The sequence below is a fragment of the Hyaena hyaena genome, unplaced genomic scaffold (genome assembly GCF_003009895.1).
Source record: "Hyaena hyaena isolate Hyena2069 unplaced genomic scaffold, ASM300989v1 scaffold_553, whole genome shotgun sequence".
Taxonomy (NCBI): Eukaryota; Metazoa; Chordata; class Mammalia; order Carnivora; family Hyaenidae; genus Hyaena; species Hyaena hyaena.
In genome coordinates, this window is record NW_024081184.1 from 477,549 (window position 1) to 496,699 (window position 19,151).

The 19,151-nt window shown below is 37.8% G+C and overlaps 1 protein-coding gene across 8 annotated transcripts in view; it reads right to left on the reverse strand.

Moving 5' to 3' along the window:
- Positions 1-19,151, reverse strand: part of BCAS3 (BCAS3 microtubule associated cell migration factor) — a 599,290-nt gene that overhangs the window by 262,063 nt on the left and 318,076 nt on the right. For all 8 annotated transcript variants that reach the window (XM_039255980.1, XM_039255983.1, XM_039255979.1 and 5 more), the window contains 2 exons: positions 8,525-8,625; positions 5,053-5,249 (listed from right to left, as the gene is read on the reverse strand). In XM_039255980.1, coding sequence (XP_039111911.1) covers positions 5,053-5,249; positions 8,525-8,625 — 298 coding nt within the window. The remainder of the gene's footprint in view (positions 1-5,052; positions 5,250-8,524; positions 8,626-19,151) is intronic.

Sequence of the window (19,151 nt, forward strand, 5' to 3'; positions counted from 1 at the left end):
CATGTAAGAATCATAGAGTTTCAGCAAAACTGACATTTACCACATATAATTTCAAGTTGCTTAGGAGTGATAAATCTACAAATGTGAAGAGTCTATTTCCAGCTGTATTAGATTAATACTATTAACATAAAAATATCTGTATGACTAGAAGATCTGAGAGCCTAGGCAATTTAGAGGAATAAAAACTTGCCACAGCAATACAAGCTTGCATTTTTGGCAAATTCATTCACTCAATGAGTACTTGCTGAATATTAATCCTACATCAGTATTATTCTAGGAACAGGCAGAAAAGAAACATGAAATGTAAGGTGTACACATGGATATATGGTACAGCAGGTGCACATTCCTGGCTAATGCAAAAAAAAAAAAAAGTGTGAAAATGAGTGCACTGGGTAATTAAAGCTCAGAATGAGAAAATGGGAGAATGAATACATGGTACACAGCAGACTGAGAGAGCTTGTGGAGCTGTGACAGGAATTGGATGTGTATACAGTAACAGGATATGTGCATAGCAGAGGAGTAAAAAGTGCTCTTTAAGGGGCGCCCGGGTGGCGTAGTTGGTTAAGCGTCCGACTTTCGCTCGGGTCATGATCTCGCGGTTCGTGGGTTCGAGCCCCGCGTCGGGCTCTGTGCTGACTGCCAGCTCAGAGCCTGGAGCCTGTTTCAGTCTGTGACTCCCTCTCTCTCTGACCCTCCCCTGCTCACGCTGTCTCTCTCTCTCTCTCCCCTAGAAATAAATAAAAAACATTTAAAAAAAAAAAAAAAGTGCTCTTTAAGCACCGAACTGGAACAAGAAGACCCTTGGCTTCATGACTAAGCATGATAAATTCAGGGCATCTTGAGGAGCATGATTCAGCAGAAGCATACAGCTCACAGTGAATACTGGTGGAAGAGAAGCAGTTGATAAGCGCCATGGACAGATTATAGAAGCCTGAAATGCCAAGTACAGATTTCAGAAAAAGAGTAGTTACTGAAAGTTCAGTTTAAGCTTACGTGTATTTGTTGTGTGAAAAAAAAATTGGAGACAGGTGAAAGACAATGCGTTTGATCCAGCATTTGAATCTAGAAGCTGGAAATACTGATATACAAATACTGGTCACTGGTATTGTGTTCATCGTGTACAATCCAACCTTCATTCTACTCCAGCTGATTTTGCTAAACCAGTCATGGTAATCTCATCATCTCATGGCAGAGATTAATCAACTCCATGATAGACAAGTCTAAGCAAATTTGGGCCAGTGAGAAAAGAGGAGCAATTTATTTGAAGTGTCTGGAAAAGATGTTTTCTGGCTCTTTAAGAGGAATAAGAAGCTAGACAGATATGATTAGTTCATCCAAAGTAAAGCCCCCTCCTGGTCTAAACAATGTAAGTGGGCTAATAAATTTCCCATTGCTAATTCAATTTATATTAGGGTTTCTGAAAAATTGAGAGTTGTGAGGTGTGCATTGGGCTATAGATGAAGCAAGGCTGGTCACGAATTGATGTGTTAACACTGGCAACAAGTACATGGGGACTTATTCTATTATTTTCTTTAACTTTTAATATGCTTATATATGTTTGAAATTTTTCCATAATAAAAATGACAAAAATAAAAACAAACTGGTAGAGGTGATGGAAATGTTCTGGAATTAGTTAGTGGGTATATTGTCCAACAGAGTGAAGATACTAAAGACCACTGAATTATACAGTGAAATTTATGTTATGTGAATTATGTATCACTTAAAATATCAGGAATAAGGTCTAAGGATTTAATGTATAAAATTGTGACTATAGTTGATAACACTGTAGTATATGCCTGAAACCTGCTGAGAGGAGAACTTAGATGTCCTCACTAAAAAATACAAAATCACAACACATGTGAGCTGATGGATGTGTTAATTAACCAATGAAAAAATAAAATAAGGGGCACCTGGGTGGCTCAGTTGGTTAAGTGCCGACTTCAGCTCAGGTCATGGTCTCATGGTTCACGGGTTTGAGCCCCGCATCAGGATCTGTGCTGACAGCTCAGAGCCTGGAGCCTGCTTCAGATTCTGTGTCTCCCTCTCTCTGTCCCTCCCCTGCTTGTGTCTTGTCTCTAACTCTCAAAAAAATAAATATATGTTAAAAATTTTTTCAAATAAAATAAAATAATAAGGTAAAAGGAGCCATTCTTGAGTAGAAAACTAGACTTTGTATCTCAGCTTCTTTTACATGATCTATTTCTCAGGTCTATTAATAAATATTTCATTCACCTTTTTTACAGTTTAAATCCCTGCCGCAAATAAGAAGCTGCCATGAGCTTAAGTCATCCCTGATTTCCTAATGGATAGGACAGTCAACTCTATATCTGCCTGTTCCCCATTTAGGTCAGGATATAGGGAAGCAGACTATCAGAGCACCACATAATTCTTAATGATACCTTATGGAGTGCAGGACAGGGCACCAGATGTTAAGGGTTAGGCTGTACCAAAAAGATCTAAATAAAGTTTTTATAATTCAAAGGACAAAATAAGGCTAACAGCCTTAGTCACATTGTACGTAAGCCTAAAGAAATGTAGTTTAAAAAAAAAAATAGAGGTGAGGCACTCAGAGCAATAGTAAACAGGAATGAGGAGAATGTAAATAGTTGCATTTCTAACTGGACGCTGGGCAGGAAATGGTACTAAACAGTCCGCTGGCAATCGGAATGATGTAAGTCAAATCTGAATTTCCCATCAAAACTGTGTTCTAATGGAAGTTAAGGTTTTAACCAAGAGTCTATACGCTCCGTATAAGAAAGAGGAAAGCCCCTGGAGAAAATTCTAGAAGGGGTTCAGGGCAGTAGCTTTATCTGAAGAAGAAAGTTAGAGAGCTCTTAGACGAAGGGCTATATCTAAAGTAAAGAGAAATTAAGCAAGCTGGAGGTCACAAAGCAAAGAACAGAGCTGTCTACACAGGAGAGCTAGAGATGCCCTCCAAAGAAAAGGGACAGAGGTTTGTTACGGCACCAGGTGACAGTTATCAGAAGAAAAAAAAAAAGCTTGTGAATAGTTCATAAAGAGAATAAACATAGTTTTATGGGCCGTCTATTTTAAATGCCTTATTATTAACATTAAAATACCTGAGTGACTTAAAAACATGAATGACTACACACTGAATCATTAAGTTGAGGACTGATGACTTTCTGAAAATAGACTGGCTATCTAAACCAGATCACATTTAAGGGCTGGTACCAGTGAAAACTGGTGTAACAGTACTGCCACTATTGCCTCACACTTGGGGGGAAAGTCCCACTTCTGAAAAGCTGAAGATATGCTAGTTTAAAAAACAAAAAACAAAAACAAAAATGTATACAGGAAAGTACAAAGCAAACAAAGAAAAAATGAAGACACTGAAAAAGGTATTACAGGAGACATGTTCCATGATATAAATTACTCTTTTTAAAAACATTTTAAAAATGTTTATTTAGTTTTGACAGAGAGACAGAGACAGAGCGTGAGTGGGGGAGGAGCAGAGAGAGAGAGGGAGACACGGAATCCCAAGCAGGCTCCAGGCTCTGATCTGTGCATAGAGTCCAACGCAGGGCTCAAACCCACGACCTATAAGATCATGACCTGAGGTGAAGTCAGATGCTTAACCGACTAAGCCACCCAGGTGCCCCACTTTTTTTTTTTAAGTTAGCTCTACACTCAAAGTGGGGCTTGAACTCATAACCCAGAGATCAAGAGTCACATACTCTACAAACTGAGCCAGCCAGGTGCCCCATGAATTACTCTTTAAGGAAGAAACATTTGGGACTAATGAATCTCTGCAACACCTTTTGCATTGTTAGAGAAAACTGGTATTAACAAAGAGGTATATAAAAATATATTTCCAACAGATGACTGGCACATATTTTTCCATAATTTTTAAAGAGATGTAAGAAAAGGGTCTATTTTAGATTCAAATAAAATACATTACAGAAGTTTTTATAAGAGAAGACAAGGAAAGGGAGATTACACTGCATTAGACTAACCCTTCATTGTTATGCCCTAATGTGTCAAGTCTGGGTGTAACAAGCTAAATTTGTAAGCAAACCTGAGGCCTACAAGTTTTCCATTGCATTAAAAAAAGATCTTTAGTAATAAAAGGCATACTTTGTAAACTTTGTACTATGACTCTTACAAGTGAGCGTCAGAGAATATATATGAGGAATATATATATACAACCAACTATAAGTTAATTTATATCTGTTCTTTCTCATCCAAAAACTTTTTAAAGCCTAAAAGAAGGAATAAGCAAGATTTAGATGAAGGTTAGTTGAAAGATGAAGCATAAGATCAGGAAAGAAGGGTACTTGCAGACTTTAAGCAATTAGAAATATGAGGAAAGCATCTTGAGATTTTATTATTATTATTTTAATATTTATTTATTATTTTGAGAGAGAGAGAGTACAAGCAGCAGCAGGACACAGAGAGATGGAGACACAGAATCTGAAGCAGGCTCCAGGCTCTGAGCTGTCAGCACAGAGCTCAACACAGGGCTTGAACTCACGGACTGTGAGATCATGACCTGAGCCGAAGCCAGATGCTTAACCAACTGAGCCAGCCAGGCGCCCCTGAGATCTTTTTTTTAAATGCACTGAATAGGGGCACCTGGGTGGCTTAGTTGGTTAAGCGTCTGACTTTCGTTTAGGTCATGATCTCGCGGTTCGTGGGTTCGAGCCCCACGTCGGGCTCTGTGCTGACTGCCAGCTCAGAGCCTGGAGCCTGTTTCAGAGTCTGTGTCTCCCTCTCCCTCTGACCCTCCCCTGTTCACGCTGTCTCTCTCTCTCTCCTAGAAATAAATTTAAAATAAAAATAAAATAAAATAAAATGCACTGAGTATTAAAGTTAGGAAAACACAATCTGAAACACAAATACTTACTGGATGTGAGGAGATCCCACAAACAGTTCCCCAGCAAGAATAATGAATCACCAGCTACAGTGCATGGATTTTGCCCCATTAGTATTGTGCCAAAAGGACACAGTAAATTAGGTAAACATTACCTGAGATGCTCATTACAAACGAATATATTAATCTCTTCAAATCATTCCCTGGTTCTTATTTCTTACCTGAGACTGTTGAGATCAAGATCATCTGTATCAAAATCCAAAAGGGGCTGTGGAGTATCACTTGGACCATGAGACTGCAGCACCGATGAACTAGATGATATGACTGTGGTCTGGCCTGAGGGGTGGATGGTTTTGAACTGGAACTGTGGACCCATCCACAGACGTCTGTGGGGTCCAGTGTGGGTTACAATTTCTACCTGGAACAGATTACAAATCATGATTTAAATGTATTAGGACCTCCTTCAAAGAGCCTTTCATGATTCCCTCCATCCTGTCTCTGAATATCCTCTAAGAAGCCCATCTTAACCAAGTGGGAGAGGTACGGGGCATCCACAATCAAGGGCAATGGTAATCAGCCTATACACACATTCACTACATCCCTCTACTGACTGTTACCATAATAAACAAAAATTCATTGTGTGTGTATGTGTGTGTGTGTGTATTTATATACATGTGAATCCACACACATACACACACACCCATACTCCCCCACATACAGAACACGAAAGTCACATGAGAGTAAAAGGATCAGCTGCCTGCCTCATATAAGTAGCATCAACTCCCTAGGGACTACCTTTTTCATTCATTCTAGACAGTACTTACCACTTTGTGGGCATGCACTGAATACTACACCTATCAATCCACAGATTAAAAGTAATTCCTTCACTGAGGATCAAGCTCATGACAAACTTGAAGTTGTTCTTGAACTATCCAAGGAAAAGAAAAGGTCTGAAATAATTTTCAACACCCAAAGCCAGTTTCTTTCTACAATTAAATATTATAATATTTACTATACTGCCCTCAAAATCCCCCCAAATAAACTTTTAAATAAACGAAAAGAGTATATTTTCTCTCAGACTAGATTTGTCTTCAAAATACCATTATTTAATTAGACTCTTTCTTCTACTACCACAAACACAGGTATTTTCAGTGCTGCAAAACAGTAATACTAAAATGTTTACAAGTTTCATGCTCTATGGAGGGGATAGGGAATGGTGCCAATATTACAATAAAGACGTTAAAGATAAAGCAGAGAGTAGAAGATAAAACCCGAAAATAAACATATGAGATGATTTTATACGTGAGCAACTTGACTAAGACGCTAAATATGCAAAAATTTAGTGAAAGACTACTTCTCAATGTCTTTAACTGCTACATCCACGTCTGTAAATACACTTTATAGAGCTAACTTCCCATGTGCCTTATTTTTGCCCTGAGTTTCTTTTATATTTAATCACATTTCTCTGATTGCGGTGATTAATTCTTAACAAAACATAACTGAAAAGGTTCACAGAGTGCAGCTCTGGGTTTGTTAAGTCCTAAAGGGCAAAAGCATCATGCTCTTGGAACACTATTCACATTCCCACTAATCACAGGGCGAAAACTACTCAGATTTAGGACAGTGATTTCTGATTCAAGTAGTTGTATTCTGCAACGCAAATTAGGCCACAGATAAAGCGTTCTGTGTATTTTAAGCTCAAAACCATCCGTGTCACAGAGCCGAGAGGTAAACAGATGCCTCTGCAATTTCACTGAGGCGATGGCCAGATGTTCCTATTCACTCCCCTGTTGCGTGCAGTACAAACATATTGTATATACTTTCACACTGACAGCACACATTACCCCTTTCTCTGATTGAAAAGCTGAAGTGAAGGACAGTGGTTTCTTTGCCAGCATTGTTGGTTTTTGCACTTCATCGTGGTTCTCCTCCAGGAAGGAGGCACCTCCAACTGGCAGGAGTTGAAGGCTCAGCCTCCTCTGAGGGGCTTCCTGTGAGAACTTCAGGTGTAATGAAATGTACGTTACCTAGAAACAGTCTGATTCTCCAGCTTCCAGATTCCCTTTAGTTTTTTGGGGCTACCCTCCCCGAGAAAGCAGTGAAACTGCATGGGCCTCCACTGAGGCACCTGTCTGATGAAAAGCCGCTGGAATGGTAATCTGAGACAGGTCATTAACTTCACCAAATGATGTCAGACTTGAGGCAGACATAACAGCATTTGTAATGAAGTCATTCGTAATCTCATCATTTTGAAATCTGCCCAAGTATCTTTTATTTCAAAGCCCTTGAGATGAAGACAGCTTCACCTGGCAAGGGGAGAAAGGGTCAGCTGAAGCTGTCACAGGGCTGCTCTGGAGACCAGTGGAAGCAGTAGTACGTGAGCTGAGGAAAAGAAACCCAGCTGGGTGCATTCAGGACGTGTGCAGATTAGGATCCAGAACTTTTCTAATCAAAGTGTGGGCCCAATCTTCACAAAATGTTGGCTCCACAAAACAAATCTCACAGATTGTTGAATGGCTGCACTTTCAACAAAGCCAATTCTTTTTTTTTTAAGTTATGTATGTATGTATTATTTTTTAAAATATACTTTATTGTCAAATTGACTTACATACAACATCCAGCGCTCATCCCAACATGTGCCCTCCTCAGTGCCCATCACCCATTTCCCCCTCCCCCCCCCATCCACCCTCAGTTTGTTCTCTGTATTTAAGAGTCTCTTGTGGTTTGCATCCCTCCCTTTCTGCTTGTAACTATTTTTTTCCCCTTCCCTTTCCCCATGGTCTTCTGTTAAGTTTCTCAAGACCCACAAATGTATGGCCAACTAATCTTTGACAAAGCAGGAAAGACCATCTGATGGAAAAAAGACAATCTCTTTAGCCAATTATTATTTTAACCCAAACAGTCCATCTAAAACCCAAGGTTCTAAGGGATATACATGGATTGTTTGAAAGACATGGATTGTTTGAAAGACATACAGAAGGCTTTATACAGAAGGCTAATGTACATATACGCATATGTATATAATACATATAATATAAAATATATGGATATATATCCCTGTGGCAGTATTTATAAGAAATTCTTTATCTATTTAAAAAATTTTAATGTTTACTTATTTATTTTTGAGAGAGAGAGAGAGAGTGTGAGTAGGGGAGGGGAAGAGAGAGAAGACACATAATCTGAAGCAGGCTCCAGGCTCTGAGCTCAGCACAGAGCCCAATGCACGTTTCAAACTCACAAACTGCAAGATCATGACCTGAGCCAAAGTTGGGCGCTCAAGTGACTGAGCCACGTAGGTGTCCCTATCAGAAATTCTTAATATGGAAAGACAACTGATTAATTCTTGGTGATCCTACAAAGAGTTCCAAGTTGTGCCCATTTTCTTCTAAGGAAAATAATTTTTTTTTTAATATTTAATGTTTTATTTATTTCTGACAGAGAGAAAGAGACAGCATGAGCAAGGGAAGATCAGAGAGAGAAGGAGACGCAGAATCTGAAGCAGGCTCCAGGCTCTGAGCTAGCTTTCAGCACAGAGCCCGACGCAGGGCTCGAACTCACGAACCGTGTGATCATGACCTGAGCCGACTGAGCCACCCAGGCACCCCAAGAAATTTTAAGTTCTTAGAATCAATAATAAAAACAGACAATGGATTTCTGTTCTCCTTCACTTTAATAGGTCAAACAGAGTTTTACCTGAGAAAGCCATTCTTCATCTTCCTGTCCACTATGGTCAGAAGCTAAACTGTCATAGGACCCATGCCGAGTAATGGGACCAGGACTTCCAGGGGGAACCACTGTAGGAGAAAGAAAACATATTTTAACAACTTTAACCCATGAAGTGGAAAAATTAATGTGGGCACAACTGTCCTGGATACTGTGTTAATTTTTAAGATAAAATACAACATAAAATGCACAAACACAATTTAAATAATTAATGAACAAGAAAGACTGAATTTTTTGGAGTAAGAAAGATCTCGAATTAGAGGTATACTTAAAAAAATATCCATACAAATTTCGTCATGACATATATCAGTGTAAAAGAAATAAATAACCAACTACATCTTAACAGCACAAGTACATTAAGGAGCAGTGACAATTCCATTATACATGCACCAGTGTATTTCCTAGCCTTTGGGATTTAGGACATTTCAATCGCTTCTAATTAACAAAGAAATTAATTTGATGCAGTTCCTATAATTTGGGAAGGAATTTTTAAAACAAATGCCAAGATTCTTTACGAGTCTATTTAATAGTTTCATATAAATTATAAGACATAAATATGCATTTCTAATTTAAAAACACTTTCAGTTCCTGAGGAAATATTTCATTTTCTTAGACATTTCATTAGGTTTCCCAATTCTTCAATGGTAGAAGATAGACCCAAAATACAAAGAGCCTATTTTCTCACACAATGAAGAACTTTTGCTTAGTCAAAGTAATACAATTATTAATTTATTGAGTTCCTACTATAAACCAAATATTATCCCAGTAAAAACTTAGCTTCTTTTTTAGTATTTATTTCCTTTTTGTTTCGCCATAGGATAGTCTTTATTTTTGGAATAATTTTAAGTTCACAGCAAAACTGAGAAGACACAATAATTTCTCGTGTATTCTCTGTCTCCATGTATGATTTTAATACTGAGAGAAATAAGGCAGTGAAGTACTGGGAGAAATAGAAAAAAGAAAAGATGGGGGGAAAGGAGGAAGGAAAGTATATGAGTATTTAAAAAAGAGAAGAATGAGAAACAGTAATTATAATTTCCATCACCCAGAGATACGTGTATATATATCTACATGTGCTACATTCCTAAAAAGGAAATAAAAGGATATGAACATATTTAAATATCTCAAAGCTTATCAGGAATTATATAGTTTCACGAGCACTAATTGAGAACACTAGTTTCACTGCACTCTTGCCAGAACAAGGTATCTTAAAGAACTAAATCTTAGTGAAACAGATAACAGATGAAGTAGACCTTGGGCAAGGTCTGTAGAGTTAGAAGAACCTCGGACAAGATTGTAAAAGAACACATACTCACAAAAACCTAACTTAACTTGGTGGCAGACGAGAAGTGGTACCTAAGCCATCAATTGCCATTCAGAGGGGGATAAATAGTACTCAAGTTTAGGATTTGCAATGGTTAAAATGATTAGCTGCTATTTTTTCAAAATCATAGTTCTACTAGTGAGAGACATGTGGCATTTGACACAAAACACCAGTGGCCACCAAAGCATAACATCTAATTTCTTGCAATTCTAAATGGTTATCATGAAGTAAAGAGTATCATAATTGTCTAATTAATATTTAAGCATCCTCTTGGGAATAATTTTGGTGTACACTGTGAAACTATTAAGTAAAGTTATGTTTGCAAAAGGCTGAGTAGTTCCTAAACGATTTATTATCTTTTCAATAAATAAATTTTATATTAAATTCTTAATACAGGATAGAGCAAGTGGATCATTCAAACCCTATATAAACAGTAGTTGAGAAGGTAACTAAGGACAAATACCTAAAGGTTAGGACAGCCTTCGGAAAGCAGTTGAGGGCAGAGAAGATTTTCAAGAGAGGAAATAGGCCATGCAGATATATGAGAGGAAAGTGTCACAAAGTGAAAATCACGTACAAACATTTTGAAATGGGAACACAAAGGAAATGTTTCAGTAGTTATGAGGAGGCTAGCATGGTTGGGTATGGGAGGCAGGCTGGGAATGGAAGATGAATCAGTAAAACAAAGGTGGCAGAGGGGGAAGACCAGCTTAGGGATTTTTTTTAAAAAAGATAAAGCTACAGTAATGTGATGGAAACATATAAGAAAGTTGTAATGTGAAGTGAAAAATCACACCCTTTTATAACTAGTATTTGATGAGAATGTTTCCAAGGGTTTATGTTGCATTCTATCTATGCCGAGTCAAAGCTAGTACCTGTCACAGAACACGTACTCGGTAAGTTTTAAGTGAATGGAGTTTGGGGTTCTGGGCTAAGCAATGGCACCAGAATGGCTGGATGTTTACTTATCCATTATCAAAATGGGATAAACTTTAAAAGCATATAGTGTCAACAAATACCATATGTTTGCACGTATAGGAGGATTAGGAGGAACTTGACGGAGGACCAAGGGGGGGAAGAAGGGCGGAAATGGTGGGGGAAAGGGAGAGAGGCAAACCATGAGAGACTCTTGAATGCTGACAAAAACTGAGGACTGATGGATGTGGGGGGGAGGAGGGATGGGCATGGAGGAGGACACTTGTGGGGATGAGCACTGAGTGCTATGTGGAAACTAATTTGACAATAAACTATTTGTAAAAATAAATAAATAAATAAATAAAGTCTCAAAAAAAAAAAAAAAAGGAAAGACAGATTGGAGCAAGAGTGCCATAAACAGAAAGAGATAAAAAGAGAGTCCCCAAGGAAAGGTAAAAAATGACAGAATCCCCAGAGTTTTCAGGATAAAACATCTGTCAAAAATCCTATCTTCCTTCTTGGGTAGAGTTCAGGGAATTAGCAAGAGATCCCACATGGTGCAAGAGAAGAGGAGGTATGCACACAGTGTGTCTACACAGCCAAGGCTATGATAAACTCTCCAAGTTCCCCATGGATCAGGTGAGAATAATATTTAGTATGTGTCCAAGAGTAATATGGATGAGATCCAGAGAACTGACAGACTTTTAGAAGGCTTGGAAGCAGAAACAAGGATGAATCCTACAGAGAGCTATCTGAACAAGTAACCAATGATCAGATAGGGAACTGGGACATCCCAGTGGTCACGTTAAGGATAAAACATCTCCAATTCTCCTATCTCATATCTTTGTGCTCTGAAAGCCCTGTAGAATTTAGATGCAATTTTGGAGGGGATATAATTGAGATTAATTTTTCCACATTTGTTAGAAAGAAGGCACAAAAGAGAATTAGAATAGGAGAGTTTTTTTTACAGAAAAAAATTAAGCTCTGTATCTTGCAAGCCTGAGTTTAATGGACCAACATACACAGCTTTTATATAAAGAAAAATGTCTAGTATCTTCTGCATTTGCCAACTGTTCTTAGATAATTAATAAACTTGGGGTGGGAAAAGAATATGGAATTTTGAAATAAAAATCTCTGCCATGTTCCTTCCCTACCTTTAGAACAGTAATTTAAGACAAGCCATCCATCTAACTAAAAAGGCTACACTGCCAATTTACTTTCGAGAATACAACTTCAAAAGTACTGCCTCTACACACAGGCATGTGGTAAGTATAGATCAACAAGCAAGGGCAGGATGAGCAGATCATTATGAGGTAACTGTGAGCCAGACTTTGTTTATGTTTTGTTCTCAGGAAGGCAGATCATGCTTCTAGTAAGTAAATAAATGCTAAAAAAAAAAAAAAAAAAAAATCACGAGGTGTATTTTGCTGTCTTACAGTGACATATGGGTGCGTGTATGTGTACATAAGTGTGTTTCTATGTATATATTTATATATTTTAATATGTGTTTATGTGCAAAGCAAACAAAAACAAATCTGCTACAGCACGGACTTTGCAAATTAGTCCTGTTAATCTAAACCCAAAATCCTTCCAAGTCAGTAGAACATGAGTAAAATTATGAGCAGAAAGATTAAATGCTCCTTTGATAATAACCATAAGTCTGAATCCCACATGACAAAATTCTCAATATTATAAAGTAGAAAATGTCAACTCATAACTTTTCAACTATATAAACAGCTTGCATAAGTTCTCTGGTTTTCAATTTTTAGGTGTCTTCTGCACCATAATATAAGGATCAATCAGTATAGAATTTTTGCAAATTACCCATATAAAATATAGTATTTCTGAGTTAGAGAAAGTGAAAAGTATTGCTTTAGATGCTGTTAAACTATAGGTACAAAGTATTAAGCTATTCAAATAATAACTGCTAAGTTAAAGAGTCATAAACATTGTGTTAACAGACATTTCTAGTCCTGGAGAAATTTAAACTTCTTGACATTTCAGGGTGTTTTTCCCAAAACAATGACAGTACATCGTCAATTCCAAAGAATCGAATTCTTTCTAAAATACCCCAAAAGTAAGCTAAATCTCAGTAATCTAGATTCACCTACAAAATATCTAATCTTCCAGTTAGAAGGTAGAAGATAAGTTTTTACCACTAATATATTGAATATATTAGGGCAGGTAATTAATTTTCTTAGTGTATTGGGCATGGTGTAGATATTCAGGAAAAAAAGTCAGATGTTCTAATGATGGAGTTTACAAGAGAGTACCCAGGGTCTAGGTATTCTGTTAAGATGGAAGAATAAAAGGAATAATTATTTGCTCCCAGTACCATATGCTTTTAAAGCAATGAAAGAAAAAAGATTTGGCAATGCATCTCGAAATAAACAGACCAACCACTTACAGGTTATAAGCAGCCTTTTTTACATAAACACAAAGCATACTACTGAACAATGAGCAGTGATTATTTATGAAGCCAATGAAGGAAAAATCTATTTGGTTTTGTTCTGCTCTTGTTCTACTCTTCCCTACATTTCTTGAACTCCCAGTAATAAATTCTCTTAAGATGGAGCTCTGGAAGCTTCAGAGGACATAGCTAATCAACTACAGGTTCTGCTGCTGGTGAACTCCACACTCCCAACTTTAGAAGGTTTTTAAAAAACTATTCTATGCCCTGAAATGAACCTCAATGCTATTGGAATAAAAGAAGTCTGCTCTCAAATAAGGGGCAAAATGCTAATCCAAATGGTATCCAGTTTTTTATGTAAGATACAGCTCTCTGACTTAGCTCCTGTTTTAAAACTTAAAATTTGTTTGTAAGCTGAATATATAAATCTATAGAAGGAAACTTAGGGAGTCTTTTAATATGAAGAAATGAAGGTGGAGCTAAAGGTTTTTATTTGAGGAAGTGAGCATGAGCTGGGTCATAGCGGCAGCTGTGTGGGCAGTGGAATAAAGTATTCTTCGAAAGACTCAAGACCAAATGCAGCTTGTTTCCTACTCCCTACCGTACCCCCCCCCCCGCCCCCCCGCCAATCCTCCATAAACAATAAAACCTTCACCATGCTGAAGTCTTTAGTGGAGACCTGAGGGGTGAATAATGTTGTGCCGGCATTATTTGGTCCTTTCAGTTATTTAGGGGAACAACATTCCTTTTTCTAGCAAAAGAGAAATTTGTGAGTTAAATGACATCATGTTGCCTTGAATGAAACAGCTCTGGCTCAAAGTTCACCTGAAGGCCAACAGTGATAAACTCTCATCGAAGGACAAACTTCAATATATTTTTGGTACTTATTAAAAAGAGCATTTATATAGCAGCCATACAATAAGACAGGGCTCTTTACCAAACTCTGTTTCTGATCAGAAAGCACTTGGGATCTGAGGAAGAAATGTGCTTAGGAATGTAGTTTCCTAGTACAGAAACCAAAATCTGCCTTTTGAAAAGAAACGCTCAAAAGACAAATAATCTAAAAGCAAAGTGGTCTAAGCCATTTTCCAATGAACAAGCAATTCACAAAAGAGCAAATATAACAGCCAACAAACACGTGTACACAGCAGTAATCAGAGATTTGCAGATTTAAGTTAGGCTTTCATACTATCAAACTGGCACAAATTAAACCCTAGTCTTTTAAAAAATAATTTTTCAAGCACAGCAAAGGAAACAACCCACAAAACTAACAGGCAACCAACAGAATGGGAAAAGATAGTTGCAAATGACATATCAGATAAGGGGTTAATATCCAGAATCTATAAGGAACTCACCAAACTCCACACCCAAAAAACAAACAACCCAGTGAAGAAATGGGCAGAAGATATGAACAGATACTTCTCCAAAGAGGACATCCAGATGGCCAACAGACACATGAAACGATGCTCAGCATCCCTCCTCATCAGGGAAATACAAATCAAAACCACACTGGGATACCACCTCACGCCAATCAGAGTGGCTAAAATGAGCAAATCAGAGAACTCTAGATGCTGGCGAGGATGTGCAGAAACGGGCACCCTCCTACACTGTTGGTGGGAATGTAAACTGGTACAGCCCCTCTGGAAAACAGTGTGGAGGTTCCTCAGGAAACTAACAATAGAACTCCCCTATGACCCAGCAATAGCACTGCTAGGAATTTACCCAAGGGATACAGAAATGCTGATGCATAGGAGCACATGTACCCCAATGTTCATAGCAGCACTCTCCACAATAGCTAAAACATGGAAAGAGCCTAAGTGTCCATCAACAGATGAATGGATCAAGAAGATGTGGTTTATCTATACCATGGAATACTACATGGCAATGAGAAACAATGAAATCTGGCCATGTGTAGCAACATGGATGGACCTTGAGGGTGTTATGCTGAGCGAAATAAGTCAGGCAGAGAAGGACAAATATCATATGTTTGCACGTATAGGAGGATTAGGAGGAACTTGACGGAGGAACAAGGGGGAGAAGAAGGGCGGAAATGGTGGGGGAAAGGGAGAGAGGCAAACCATGAGAGACTCTTGAATGCTGACAAAAACTGAGGACTGATGGATGTGGCGGGGAGGGAGATGGGCATGGAGGAGGGCACTTGTGGGGATGAGCACTGGGTGTTATGTGGAAACTAATTTGACAATAAACTATTTGTAAAAAAATAAATAAATGTCAAAAAAAAATAATAATTTTTTACGAAGGGAGAAGGCTAGGGGAACCTGGGTGGCTTAGTCAGTTAAGCGTCTGGGTCATGATCTCGTGGTTTGTGAGTCTGAGCCCCATGTCAGGCTCTGTGCTGACAACTCAGAGCCTGGAGCCTGCTTTGGATTCTGTGTCTCCCTCTCTCTCTCTGCCTGCTTCCCCACTCATGCCCAGTCTTTCTCCCTCTCTCAAAAATAAACATACATTCAATTAAAAAAAAAAAAAAACAAGAAGGGAAAAGGCTCTCAATTCAAAAATATCATACCTAATACATTAAGAAGTGGGAAGCATTCTTATTAAGGAGACAACTGTATTTCTACTGAAGTCTAGAAAGCAGTTTTTCTGTGATTTACAAATGTTTCCATTTAAATGTAAAGTGATTCACTGAATTTCATACATAGAAGAGTTAAACAATAGCACTATATATTACTGGTGATTCTGTTTATTAGGAGCCATCTCTTGTACCAAAGCAACAACAGTTGAAATGTTACAACACATAAAAGGGAACAAGCTTTACCTACGTTATATACTAAACGGATCAATGATTTTCCTTGCACCCTGACCCTGTGGTACCATAGATGTTCTCTAATTAATTATTAAAGTTTTCTAACAGTCAGTCATTGTACATCTCTGGTTTCACTTTCCTTTTATTCCACATTCCCAGAAGAACAGTCACAGGCAATATATAATTAGAAAAATGACATATCCTCATTGCCTATGAGATAATAGATTTCACTGAATAACTGACAACACTAGGCGCACCTCTTCCCTGCCCTGCTCCGTCTTCTTATCTCTACTCCCAAAGTATCATATAATATTCCCACAGAAGACATAAACTACGGAGCTTTCATTTGTTATTCCTGCTGCCCTGACGGTCATTTGACATACAGCATCTGGACAAGTTAGACCTGGAGGCAGTCTGGAAGGGTTCTCAATTTAGTTTTGCTCAACATAATCCTAAATATCATAAAATGAAGAGAAAGAATAAAACATACCGGCTTCATGCTATCGGCAAGATCAGTTATTCCACTAAATATTTCAAACTGACCCAATAGACTTCTGAGAGCTAATGAGACTCCAACAATCCCTTCAGAACATCTGCAAGTAAGGTCAAGGTGGAGTTTATTTACCTGAAATGATGTACACAATGCCTATTTAACATGTATTATGGCAACTCAATTCTTAGTTCAACTACATTATATATACATTAAAACAAGAGCAGGATAGCTTTAAAAGTCCACCCTTACTATTTTAAAGGATCATATTATGACTACATAATACCTTGCTTGGTAGCTTATGGATAACAACTTTGTCTGACCATGAGTCACAGAATCTACCCAGACATGTAAGTCTGAATAACAACAAAGCCATTCTTATCAAAGCTCACCTTTACAGAAATATAGAATACAAGACATCAGTTATAGCAATTGCCTCCTGGGAGAGGATGAGGATGACTGGGCACCTCATGAAACCGAATGAAATAATGAGATTATTTTTCATTTAATATTCCTTGATACCTTTAGAACTGTATTTACCATGTACCTATTTAAAATTTATATTTATAAAAAGTCCTGGAATAGCACACTACAACTGATATGGTTAGTGCAGGCGATCCAAGAAGCCAAGAAAGGAAAACAAAGAAATCGAATGCATACCAATGAATGGTGGAAACTACTGTATGAAACAAAAGTTGAGTTTATTGCATAATGAGTCATGCATTTCCCCCCTATTTTCTTAGGGCTAGTGATATTTTCTTTAAGGGGGCATTGGGGAAGTGCCTATATACACTCATTCTCCTACTCGCTCCATATGTAGTCATTTACCATTATCTCTCTATTTACATACACATATCAAATATGGGACCAGCTTTTAGCAACTGCTCAAGAACATGTGGTAGTATGTGTTTCTGTTGAGGGAAATGACTGTTTGCTGGAAGCCAGAGGTCTGCCAATGCTAATTCTATGTAGAATTATGAGCTGAAATTTTTCAATAATGGCAAATGTATTCTTACAGATAACCATGTATGCTAGATGCATTTCTTTCAGGAATAATCAATTCTCCATTCTAAATTCAAGGACTACTAAAACAGAATACCCTTTGCAAAGAGACTAAGAGGAGTAGAGGATTTGCAGAAACTATTGTGAACTGATGTCTTTTTTTTTATTTAAAAATTTTTTAAGGTTTTATTTATTTCTGAGAGAGAGAGACAGCATGAGCAGGGAAGGGTCAGAGAAAGAGGGAGATACAGAATCTGAAGCAGCCTCCAGGCTCTCTGCTAGCCATCAGCACAGAGCCCAATGTGGAGCTTGAACCCACAAACTGTGAGATCATGACCTGAGCGGAATTCAGACACTTAACCGACTGAGCCACCCAGGTGCCCCGTGAACTGATGTCTTGAAGGTAAAAAAAAAAAAAAAAAATCACTGTTTTGGGTCATTAAACTGAATTCAGTCATCAATGTAACAATTTGTACAAGTAGGAAACAGGCCAGTTACTGTAAACTTACTGTTCCTGGTCCCATCTCTAATGGCATAGTTGAAGAGCAAACACTCTAATGTCGTTAGTCCAGCCCTCACAATAAAGTACAACAAACAAAAATAAAAGGAAAACAGTTGTTTATAAACATAAAAACAACAAAAATCTCTTTTCTTTTTGCAAAGAATTAATGCAGCTTCTCCCATGCTTCACTTATTTATTATCTAGTTACATATTAGGTAAATCCAGATCCTTATACAGCAGGAAGAATTAAGTACAGATTTTCTCTTGCCTAAGCAAAAGAGGTGAAGTTCCCTTGGCATGGAGAGTTAAAAGCTTTTAGATGTGGAAGACATCAACATTTGCAACCTATACTTAAGGATATAATAAAAATCTTTCCAAACAATCATTAAGGATCCATGATGCATTCCACACAATAGAGAAACTACATGTTCAAAATTTTACCTCTAAATAAATCAGAAAACTCAAAGAACCAAGAAGCTGGAGGAAAGAATGAGGCAGAGAATAGCAGCCTACAACAACCACAGGGTTTTCTCACTTTCCAAATGCAGAAGATCAGTTTCCAAGGCTTGCTCTCTCCTCTAATGCTCTACAGTGTAAAACTACTAGAGTTATTTCCACAAATCGTCTTCACTGCACAAACTATGTATTATGTAATGGCACAGTAATTATGTTTCTTCCAATATTTATCATTAGATACACACTCAAGTAATTGTACATGAAAAGATACAAGAGTGGTGGGCTTTCTCAAAATACTTTATTTGCCATACGTTAAAAAAAAAAAAAAAAAAAAAGATTTGGGGGAACCTGGCAGGCTTAGTAGGGCATGCAAGTCTTGCTCTCAGGGTTGTGAGTTAGAGCCCTGCGTCAGGTGTAGAGATTACCTCAAAATAAAATCTTAAAAAAAAAAAAAAAAAAAAAAAGATTTTAAAAACCAGAGGAAAACGAGAGGAACAACGTTAATTGCTGAAGCAATTAAGTAACAGGTAGTTTCAGTGTCCTAGTCACTGTATTTCTGTGTATGCTCGAACATTTCCATAATAAACATTGTTAAAAGACTGTTGTGTGAATGTTTGAAAACAACTGAGCAGACATTTCTTGATCTGCAGACTGACACAGTCATCTTGATTCTTCTCTTGGCTGGGTATAAGATATGTGAAGTATTCAGAACTATGTTGTTTTCACACAGC